General features: G+C 41.6%; 1 protein-coding gene and 1 non-coding gene across 3 annotated transcripts; one reads left to right on the plus strand and one right to left on the minus strand.

Moving 5' to 3' along the window:
• Positions 1–2,016: 2,016 nt before the first annotated feature.
• Positions 2,017–2,090, minus strand: trnat-agu (transfer RNA threonine (anticodon AGU)). Its single transcript has one exon. It is a non-coding gene; the product is annotated as a tRNA-Thr (tRNA).
• Positions 2,091–2,898: 808 nt separating this feature from the next.
• cfap36 (cilia and flagella associated protein 36) lies at positions 2,899–10,817 on the plus strand. 2 transcript variants are annotated; one of them, XM_029521212.1, is made up of 11 exons: positions 2,899–3,226; positions 3,625–3,689; positions 3,840–3,941; positions 5,189–5,303; positions 5,396–5,483; positions 7,055–7,214; positions 8,051–8,150; positions 8,358–8,536; positions 8,851–9,015; positions 9,364–9,456; positions 9,893–10,817. In XM_029521212.1, exons 1-11 carry the CDS (start codon positions 3,121–3,123, stop codon positions 9,974–9,976), a joined length of 1,257 nt encoding a protein of 418 aa, XP_029377072.1. In that variant the 5' UTR covers positions 2,899–3,120; the 3' UTR covers positions 9,977–10,817. The 2 variants fall into 2 exon arrangements, with proteins under 2 accessions (XP_029377072.1, XP_029377073.1); XM_029521213.1 differs by lacking the exon at positions 9,364–9,456.
• Positions 10,818–11,278: the final 461 nt, after the last annotated feature.

Raw genomic sequence — 11,278 nt, forward strand, 5'->3', positions numbered from 1 at the left:
ACAAAACCAGTGAGAAACTGCGAAACCATTGAACTGCGTGCTCCTACATTTTGTCTTGTTATTTTTACAAGTCATCAACAGAATCTGGTATAAGTGATCTGAACCAAGGAGCTTGTGTTTACTGGACAGGTGCTTTGAACAAAGTTACACTGCAATCACAGTCTTATTATACTGATTTTCATTTTATAATTGAGGATGTGAAATGTCATTCACACCAGCATATATGGGTTTGTGTGTGAGTGAGAGAGAGGAAGAGAATTAGACGGAGAGGACGCGCGAGACAAAAAGTCACTTACTTCAGAACCTCCTCCAGGATTTTCATCTCTTGCTGCTGCAGCTCTGTCATCACATCCACACCGTCAGTCAGACACTCTGGCAGGGCCCCTGCACAGAAGCATATCCCAGCAGTGATATCAGTTGTGCTTTGCTCCTTTTAAAGTGTGTTTGGGTGAATGTGTTGTGTTAACTAGGCCCACCATTTCTTTCCTTTATCACCCTGAGGGCTTGAAGCTGCAGCTCCATGTTCTTCCGGACCATTAACGAACGAAACATTTGGAAATCATCTGTTGCCAGAACTGGCTGGAATACCACCTGAACAGCAAGAAAATGTCCATGAGACCATGGCAAATCACAGGACCCACAAGACAAAGAACCAAGACTGGCACAACCTCTCAGCGCCTTTGGGTTTGAAGTTTACTGTTAGTGCTTGGTGTCTACACTCATTTCTGGACAAATTCTAGACATAAGTAACTTTGATGAAAGATGTCTGGATATATGGGATTGTCTAACTTTTAGCTATAAAACATAAAATACATATATGCTGAATGGTCTTTTAAGGCCACTGTTCCCCTGTTAGCCTCCAGCAGATCCGAACAGGATGGACTGTACTTCTATTATGCTAGACATCTGATTTAAGGCAATTCAAAAATGACACTAGGTACCAACAGTGTGGTACTCGGGCATCCTACAGCCAATGCACTGGGCCCTATCTATGCGAGTAAGTCTTGACCCAACCCATATACACATTTAGCTCTCAGTTCAATTGGGTCATCAGCTTCTCAGTCTCCACACTCAGCTTCTCTCTCCTCTTCCCCTCTTGACAGTTGTCCCTCTTATCCCATACTTTTTCTGTCTGAAGCTCAAAGTTACAGTGTATCCTGTTTCTATGAGTAATTTAATCAAAGGAGACAGTCTGCTACAGTAGAAAAGTTTGAAGAGAAATTACACTGTAACACATTTCTCTGCAACTTGCTCATGGCACCCCACTTGTAATTCTGATCTGAATCTCCATTTCTGCCAATCAAGCACAGCCATATCACACCTATTGATCAATGCCAAATAAAATCTAAGGATAGACAATAAAATGTAAAACTGTAACTAAGATTATCTTGAAATTGTCATTCCACGTACTTTCATTTTGTGTGGTAATATGCCTCAATCAGCTTTAGTGAGAAGTCACAACTTGAAAGACACACTTGCCCAAGTGTAATGGGACAACAAACAGGTGACGGCCAGTGGCCACGATCATCAGAGTTGATTATGCTTATGAGAAGTCCACCTATGTTTGATGACTGTTCAAAGACAAGGTTTAAGTTTCAACCTTTCTGCCACCTTTTCAGAGCCTCCGTAAGTCCTAACAGGTTACCACCAGGACAAACAACTGCAACGTTTGACTAAAGTGTCAAAACTGGCAACAGCATTAGCTTGTGTTTACTGGACAGGTGCTTTGAACAAAGTTACACTGCAATCCCAAGTTAATTATACTAAATACTAAAAGCAGATGTGAAAGGACTGCAGACCGTGAATTGGCCAGAGGATTGTAACCTTTCCATCATCATGGCAATGGGCAAGATTTTCCTAACAAACCTACAGAGAATCTACACTGCTGTTACAGCTCCTTAATTATTGTTAACAAATTGAATTAGCAATTGTCCATGCAGGAAATGTTTTTTGCGCAGTTTTCTTCGTGGCAAGGCTCAGCAGCTGGCAGCGATTCATCTCGTTGTCCTTAAAATGAGGCACTGCTGGGATTCGAACCCAGGATCTCCTGTTTACTAGACAGGCGCTTTAACCAACTAAGCCACAGCGCCTGAAAACCACGCACCCCCTCTCACTTTAAGAAGGAGCTTTAAACAGAGATCTGTGTCCATATTTATGTTATTATTATTATTATTATTATTATTATTATTATTATTATTTGAAACACAGTTTTACTGCTCTCTCATATAAACATTCAAGAGTTGCTGTTGACATTGTGACAGCGAGATGATGAGAAACGACCCGAGGGACGACGTTTTCTCCTCAGCTGTGGACTGGGCGTCTGTCCTTCATGGAGTTTTTATGGATTGATTGATATTACACTGTAAAAATCCTGCCAAAGAAAATCCCCTGCAATAGGTCATAATGCGTTATACCTGATTTACATTTCCAGCACGAACAAAATCAGCGATTTGTTGAACACACCCCTGCTGAAGTTTACACAAAAATATTAATTGAATCCAAATAAGATGATTGAACAATAGTGTGTATTGTAATTGTATTCTTATTGTGTTTTCTTTCTAAAATAAAATGACGAAACGGGCAAATAAAATTGTTTGATAGTAGCTCTGACCTCACGCTTTTAAAAACTGTCCTCCCCGATCAGAACAGAGGAACAGTCCGCATGTTCCGACAAAATAAATTAAAATAAAGTCTGTCAGCGAATATGAGATTGATTGCTGAGCCGTAAATTGAATAGATGGATAAAATAGAAAAAATGCAAAAATGTAAAAAAATAAATAAAATTAAATTAAATAAAATAAAAGCTAACCCAGCCGCGCTGATCCTGGACCTGTTTGGGCTGGCGCTCCAGGGGACTGACGTAACAGTTACCAAGCAACCGATTAGGCGTCACCTCTCTGGGCTGTAAATTCATGAGTGCGCATTTCTGCTCGGGAAGCGTCCATTCTAGGTAACTCGGCCGTCCAATGGGGACTGGTTTATGAAGGACCGTCCACCAGATGTCTCTTCCCATTTGTGTGGGTTGTGTGTGTTCGTGCCCCGGCGGAGCTGGACGTGCCGACCTGAAGAAGTTCGCCGTGCGGCCGCTCTTGTTGCTAACGTGACCCAGCAGCAGCCAACATGGCTGAGGATGACAGTGAATGGGTGGTGGAGAGCATCGTTGGCTACCTGGGGAGTCCCGAGTGGGTCATCCCTGTCACCGACTTTATGGAAAACAAATGCACAGGTAAAAACGGAGAAGTCACGACACAACGTTTCTCCGTCTGGGCGCACAGTGCCGTTATTAAAGCCCCTCTTCAACCGTTAGCTCGCTGGGCTAAGCTAGAGCTAACATCAGACTGTAATTGTTTTGCGGTTGTGTTTCAACGCTTGTTAACGCTTTCTCGATGCGAGCCGATCAGAATCTCACGTCGCTGGTTTCGACACTTATTGGCATATGGCACAGATGAGCATGAAGAAGCATGATGTAGCCTAGGCAAAGTAATGTTCGGTGAGACTACGATGAAAGTAGGTAACACTGGGAAACGAACTAAGATGAAATCAGATCGATTGGCATTTAAAATTAAATATTTGCAGATGTCTCCTGTGTGCATGTATAAAATCTTAAAGTTTTTTTTTTTTCAGTTTTTGATGCCGAAGATGAAAATAAATTATCATACACAGAAATCCATCAGCAGTATAAGAACCTGGTGAGTACCGTCTTGCATCTGCAACGGTTAAAGATGTTAAAGTAGTTGCTTATTTTCATGCATTGTCATTGTACCAACATTACTCTGAGGGGTGGTTTTATTTTGCTGATTCATCAAACTGGAATGATGTAATCTGCTTTGCTTTTGTAGGTGGAGAAGCTGTTAGAGAATTACATGCAGGAAGTTGGCATCAATGAGCAGCAGTTTCTGACTGCATGCACCTCTCCTTATGCCAAGTCCAAAACTCTGCAGGTATCTCTGTTCACAAATCCCTGTCGAGACACATCATGGCCAATTTTCTCTATAAATGTCATCATTCTGACTTCACGCACTCATACACAGAATTGTTAATGTTTTCATAACTGTACATAAAACTGTACAGTTCTTGTTAATGCTGTTGCCAGTTTTGACACTTTAGTCAAACATTGCAGTTGTTGTCCTGGTGGTAACCTGTTAGGACTTACGGAGGCTCTGAAAAGGTGGCAGAAAGGTTGAAACTTAAACCTTGTCTTTGAACAGTCATCAAACATAGGTGGACTTCTCATAAGCATAATCAACTCTGATGATCGTGGCCACTGGCCGTCACCTGTTTGTTGTCCCATTACACTTGGGCAAGTGTGTCTTTCAAGTTGTGACTTCTCACTAAGGCTGATTGAGGCATATTACCACACAAAATGAAAGTACGTGGAATGACAATTTCAAGATAATCTTAGTTACAGTTTTACATTTTATTGTCTATCCTTAGATTTTATTTGGCATTGATCAATAGGTGTGATATGGCTGTGCTTGATTGGCAGAAATGGAGATTCAGATCAGAATTACAAGTGGGGTGCCATGAGCAAGTTGCAGAGAAATGTGTTACAGTGTAATTTCTCTTCAAACTTTTCTACTGTAGCAGACTGTCTCCTTTGATTAAATTACTCATAGAAACAGGATACACTGTAACTTTGAGCTTCAGACAGAAAAAGTATGGGATAAGAGGGACAACTGTCAAGAGGGGAAGAGGAGAGAGAAGCTGAGTGTGGAGACTGAGAAGCTGATGACCCAATTGAACTGAGAGCTAAATGTGTATATGGGTTGGGTCAAGACTTACTCGCATAGGTAGGGCCCAGTGCATTGGCTGTAGGATGCCCGAGTACCACACTGTTGGTACCTAGTGTCATTTTTGAATTGCCTTAAATCAGATGTCTAGCATAATAGAAGTACAGTCCATCCTGTTCGGATCTGCTGGAGGCTAACAGGGGAACAGTGGCCTTAAAAGACCATTCAGCATATATGTATTTTATGTTTTATAGCTAAAAGTTTGACAATCCCATATATCCAGACATCTTTCATCAAAGTTACTTATGTCTAGAATTTGTCCAGAAATGAGTGTAGACACCAAGCACTAACAGTAAACTTCAAACCCAAAGGCGCTGAGAGGTTGTGCCAGTCTTGGTTCTTTGTCTTGTGGGTCCTGTGATTTGCCATGGTCTCATGGACATTTTCTTGCTGTTCAGGTGGTATTCCAGCCAGTTCTGGCAACAGATGATTTCCAAATGTTTCGTTCGTTAATGGTCCGGAAGAACATGGAGCTGCAGCTTCAAGCCCTCAGGGTGATAAAGGAAAGAAATGGTGGGCCTAGTTAACACAACACATTCACCCAAACACACTTTAAAAGGAGCAAAGCACAACTGATATCACTGCTGGGATATGCTTCTGTGCAGGGGCCCTGCCAGAGTGTCTGACTGACGGTGTGGATGTGATGACAGAGCTGCAGCAGCAAGAGATGAAAATCCTGGAGGAGGTTCTGAAGTAAGTGACTTTTTGTCTCGCGCGTCCTCTCCGTCTAATTCTCTTCCTCTCTCTCACTCACACACAAACCCATATATGCTGGTGTGAATGACATTTCACATCCTCAATTATAAAATGAAAATCAGTATAATAAGACTGGTTTGATTGGTATACCACAAAAACTCAATCTCTGTATTGCCTTGCAGTTCTGGACAATAAATGTTTCAGTCTTAATAAGGCTTTTCTGCATGTACTGATCTGACATGTCCACAGTTTCTATAGGTGTCTGTTGCATATAAGTGGCTCAGTCTCTAAAAGCTCCCTCCACTGTTCTCAAATGGGATTTTGCTCATGGCAGCTTCACCTAGTAGAACATATTGAGTCTAATAGGGTAGCAGTTAAGCTCCTTACAGTCCAGCTAATTTAGGTTGGAGGGATTGACACTAAACAAGCAACTAAGAAAATAGTACTTTCATCCCCTTTATCTTGCTGGGATACCCTTGCTGCTTATCAGCACTGAATTATCCAGCTATTCCTGCCTCCCAAATCACCAGGAGTTTCAGTTCCTCTCAATCTGAATAAATAAACATTGGGAAACCTCAGATATTAATTTTCTTGTTTTGTATGCTGTCAATACAATCTTGCTTACATTTCTGTAATTTTGTCTAACCCATTTATGTCACTGAAGGTAGGCTGTGTAATGTAGTACAGCTCTATAAAAATTTTATTACAAACCTAACATTATAACCTCCATGAAGTATTCTTAGGGTGACTACATCAGTTTCAGGAGATGTCCCAAACAAATTGCCAGCTGAGTGGATACCAATAATTATCAGTTGAATGAACAGGCCGCAAAGTGCCTGACTAGTTAATTGTTGACTTTCACTGCTGTTTGAGAGCTTAAACGTACTCTTTAATCCAATACTTATCACATCATTAACACCCTGTTCTGTCCCTCTTCTTCCCCATTTTAAAATGTAATACAGTATTTATGTGTATATGTATATCTGGCTGTACACCTGCCAGGAACTGTTTTGCGGAAGTCTCACCAAAGGCGATTAAAGTTGTTAAATAAATCAAATTAAAGGATCTGTAAGCAAGCTAGGCCATGGAGCATGGAAAATCCCTTATGTGTTTTATTCTTCTATCTTTGTGCTGGATGCACCACAAAATGTAACTCTAGATTAACATGGATATTATCACACCTGGGTTACCAGACACTATCTGAAACAGCCCAAAGGCTCTGTAGCAGGACCAATAGCAGGCTTTGATGAAGAAATTACATTTGTTCCAGCGAATTCACACTCTCATTCATTCATCTTCTACTGCTTATCCATTTCAGAGACAATTTCAGCTCACACTGGGTGAGGGTGGAGTACACCCTGGACAGGTCACTATACCATCATAGGGCCAACACACAGAGACCAACAACCACTCACACAGCTCACACTCACAATTTAGAGTCACCAATCGACCTACACGTCTTTGGACGGTGGGAGGAAACCAGAGCACCCAGAGGAAAATTCAAACAGTTAACCATGGGAAACTGATACAACTGCCCACCTTTTTCTCCCCTGCTTCTCTGTGCTTAGAAAATCAAAAGAAGAGTATGATGAGGAAATGTCCAGGAGGGTGCTGTTAGAGGAAGAGGTTGGTTCCACCTCCAGTGGCTGCTCTGACAACCCAATGGCAGAGAGCAGCAAACAGCTCATTTCCAGCTCTGCTTCCAGCCAGGAAATCAGTACTGTCAAGGTACAGCATCTGTTGACCAGCCGAGCTGTGGAAGGTCATATGGACCCTGTTATACTTTTTGTGCAACATGAACTTCCATCCATACTCATATAGTCCTTGATATGTTTAACAGTTATTATTTCCCCCTCAAGCCATATCTTATATCATTTGACACTTTCTTCATTCCGCTACTTATTCCATGCTAAGGCCAAAGCTGAGGAGAAAGGTGACAGCAGCAGCAGTGGCAGTAATGGTCACCTCACCACACTAGTGAACGGAAACACTGAATTAAATCTGGTAACTGAGCCATCCACGTAGCATCACTTTATGCACTGACCTTACAGTTCTCTGAGGATGCATTAGTACCATTTCAGCGTGTATCTGGAAGGCCCAAGTGTAAAATTGAATGCTTTTGAATTGTTTTTATTGGATTTTTGTCATCATTCGCCTGTTAATACTGAAATTCAAAACCAATCAGTGCATCCTGAGAGCACAAAGAGGATTTTCATAACATAGTGTGTAGTGGTTTTGTAGTTTTAGTTGTAACATACCATACAAGTTGTTCACCAGTTAGATTTCCTCTGATCAGTTTGTTATTAATGTGAGCTCAACTTTCAGAGGGCGAGTTCTGGTCATGTCTGGTCAGGTATCAGCAAAAGAAGACATAAACATGTCAAGTAAAAATCTTGACTTTTCAGTATCCAGAAAATCTTTTAGACTGCTGTGTGCAATCTGCAGACTTTAGATGGTGGTGTGACTTTTGCTTTCCTTTATTGGCATGTTGCAATAGTGTGCTGAATTTGTGCAGTGTTTGTGTCATCTGTAAAACATCATTGGCAGTGGGTCCCTTCCTCCAGGTCAATGGCAAGTCCATTATAAGTGAGCAGAGGAAGACAGCTGCCCCTGAAGGAGGAGATGGGAAAAGTGCAGCTAAGATCGGATCCTCAGCTAAACCAGGTAAATCAGCACCAGCTCTTCCTTTTGTCTTGTAAAATCCCCTGTCACACTTAGCTGTTGAATTGTTTTATTGTAATCTTGGAGAAGACCTCGTTAAGATCAAACAATAGTATAGTGGAGTTGAATTACTATTTGCTGTCAGCATATTTTTATAAACAAATTAAGATACTCAAAAGCTATTAAAAACTTCTTTGTACATGTGTTCAGACTGTGGCAGTAAGACTGTGGAGTCCAGAGTCCTTCCTGCTGTGAGAGCTCCAGTAAAGTGTGATGAGCCCCATGCCAGCAGCAGTCCTCAAACCAAGACGCAGAGCAGCAGCAACCAGACGGCTGAGACATGGCTGGAGGAGGCGCACAGGGAGGCTGGCTTCTCTAAGCCGTTTACTGTGAGTCTGTTAGCGACAACACCCCATCTGTAACATCTGTATATTATTGTGTGTCTTTCATGCTTGTTGTTTTTTATTGAGCTAATAAATACCCATAAATGCATTGACACAGCTGTTCTTCCCTTCACTTGCTCTGATTAGCACAGTAGAAAAAAGAATTCTATGGTAGAATATTTTTGACCAACTGAAGAAACTCTTTAATGGGGATCTGTCTTACTATTTTCTAAAGTCTAATATGTGAGGATGCTTTATCTGAGTGGTAGTGGAATTCAGCCTTTACTCCTCGTTTCTTCCTCACCACCTCTTACCTCCAGGAGTTGTCAGCGTCACAGCAGGAGCAGCTCCAGCAGAGGGCAGCGTATCTTCGACAGCAGCGTGACAAGCTGCACGCACTGAAGAGAGAGCAGCAGAAAAACAAGCAGGCAACCACAACAGAGGAGCCACCCACAAGCCCCACGCCAGCACCCACCACCACCCCGGTAATTACTGTCTGTTCCTGCCACGCCTCCTCTCATGAAAAGGTCAGAGGTCAGGATTACATTTCTAACATGTGGGCACATTTAATACAGATTGAAACATGGACCTGAAAACAATTCCTCCAATTGAAGTTCATATCCATTTAACAATGCTTGTGATCATCCTGACTACGTCAGGATCTAGAAGTCTAGATGTGATAGTTAGTTCACTGTTTTTATGTGTGTGAGATCATTGAATTCTTTATTCTTCCCCATTTCTTAAACTCATATTTGACTCCTAATTTTCTTTCCTCCATAATTACTCACTGGGTACTGGGCTCTGCTTGTATCTGACCGGGTGCGGCCTGTCAGGAGGCAGTGGGGCAGTCCCAGAGCAATGGGGCCAGTACCCGTCCTCTGCCTCCTTCTCCAACACAACACTCTGCTAATTCCTCCAAACAGAAGGTGATCCATCAGCTGCTTGTCTGGTGTGAACACATGGACTCATTCTCAGCTAGTGTTGCTCCGGCTGTCCTTTCTGCTTCTGTTGTACTCACTGTAGCTAACTCAAACTGCTTATTCCAGCCAAAAAGTGATGAGAAATTTCCACTGTGGAATGATATACATGTGCTGCAGATATGTTATATATGGTCCTGGTTGAGTTTATCATCCAAACCTTTTTACACGTTTCAAGCTTTATCGATACAGTGAAAGCAACGTTTTCCTGCCCCAGCTGCTTTCATTTAGTGGTCTAGTTAATACGTGTAACCCTGTGTGCTGTCTTGTATTTCAGTACTGTTTCGTTGCCTTTTACTCCACCGCCCCCCCTCAAACATTTTGTGGTGATTATATTTTCTGAAGTTAAGTTAACCTGACTGATTGGTCTGGGCTCTCTCCACAGGCGATATCTGCTGAGGAGAGGAAGAAGCTGCAGAAGAGAAAACATCTGGCTGACAAGCTGAAAGAGGAAGTGATCAAAAAATAATTTGCAGTATTCACATTCTTACCCCACCTTTACTGTTAAACACATGGCTTCCTTTTCACTGCCTCCCACACACAAATAATTCACTCTTCACGACACATTTCAGGGGTTTTCCAAAGACACTAAAAAGTAAGAGAGCTTCCTTCTTTCCAAGTTCTTGGATACAGGTGCATCTTGTTCCAGTGTATGGCAGTCTCCAGTCAGTCAGTCTGGCCAACTGAAACACACCCAGATCAGTCAGCTGATATTATTATTATTAGGCTTCAGAGGAGAACCCAGATGCTCCTGGCTTGCATCCAAAAACTTGTTTGCGTAATAATTCAGTGTTAAATTTACATATAAAATGTCATCAACATGAGCCATGTGGTGAAACATACGACAGCACAACTGGACTGGAGTAGGTTTCAGCAGGTTAAGCATTAAGGCAAGGAGACTTTCTAATTCAGCTCAACTCAAATGGGCTTTACTGGCAAGGCAAACAGACCTGCATTTAAGTGTACAGTCCTGTCGCCCACCATCGTTAGCATTCCCAGAGGGAAAAGGCTATAGCAGCTCACCATAGTTAAGAGCGCTGTGGAAAATGCTCAGATGTAAATCATAATGAGCACATTAAGTGCTCTTAAAGGGGCCAAGACACAAGTGTGTTGCTTTCTATGGAGGAATGCCATTTATCTTCAAACCTATCTGCAGTCTTTATATTAAGCAATCAGGATGCATCAGTTTCTTTGTAATATTGTTATCCGTATGCTGTTCAATAAATCACATTTTATAGAAATGACCTGGAATCCAGACTATCAATGTATAGCTTATAACGCTAACGTCTGAAAAGTATGAGTCACGAAGAAACCCCCAATTTAAAAAAAAAAACAAAAAACAAAAACAAAGCCCAAACTAATCCTTTCAGGAAAATGTTTTCCAACTGCAGAAAGAATTTTAAATCCACAAATTGTTTGAAGAGCTGCCAATATATTAAAGAAAATGTATAAATGGTTTTAAGGACAGTTCTGCCAAGAGTCAAACATTTGGACTCTCAGGAATCAACTCAATTAGAAATTTTGGAGCTCCAATCGCCAAATCATTGGATTATTGAAACAAAGCTCGATTCACAATTTCAATGTCAGGGTCACATTTAATTTCAAAACTTATCAAATTCATACAAATGTTAAGAATGGATAGTGGTAGTAAATGCACTTGGTACAAATTCATCAAGGGAGCGCATAAACAGTCATTGTTTGGCGACACTGACAGACAGGAAAGACAACGAACTCCTAAAAAGCACATTGGCAAGAATCATTTTTCTTACGC

The sequence above is a fragment of the Echeneis naucrates genome, chromosome 15 (assembly GCF_900963305.1).
Source record: "Echeneis naucrates chromosome 15, fEcheNa1.1, whole genome shotgun sequence".
Lineage (NCBI taxonomy): Eukaryota > Metazoa > Chordata > Actinopteri > Carangiformes > Echeneidae > Echeneis > Echeneis naucrates.

Coding starts and splice junctions, on each gene's coding strand:
- cfap36 (XM_029521212.1), top strand. CDS start 3,121: ATGGCTGAGGATGACAGTGAATGGGTGGTGGAGAGCATCGTTGGCTAC. Junction 3,227..3,624: donor TATGGAAAACAAATGCACAG/GTAAAAACGGAG, acceptor TTTTTTTTTCAG/TTTTTGATGCCGAAGATGAA. Junction 3,942..5,188: donor CCAAGTCCAAAACTCTGCAG/GTATCTCTGTTC, acceptor CTTGCTGTTCAG/GTGGTATTCCAGCCAGTTCT.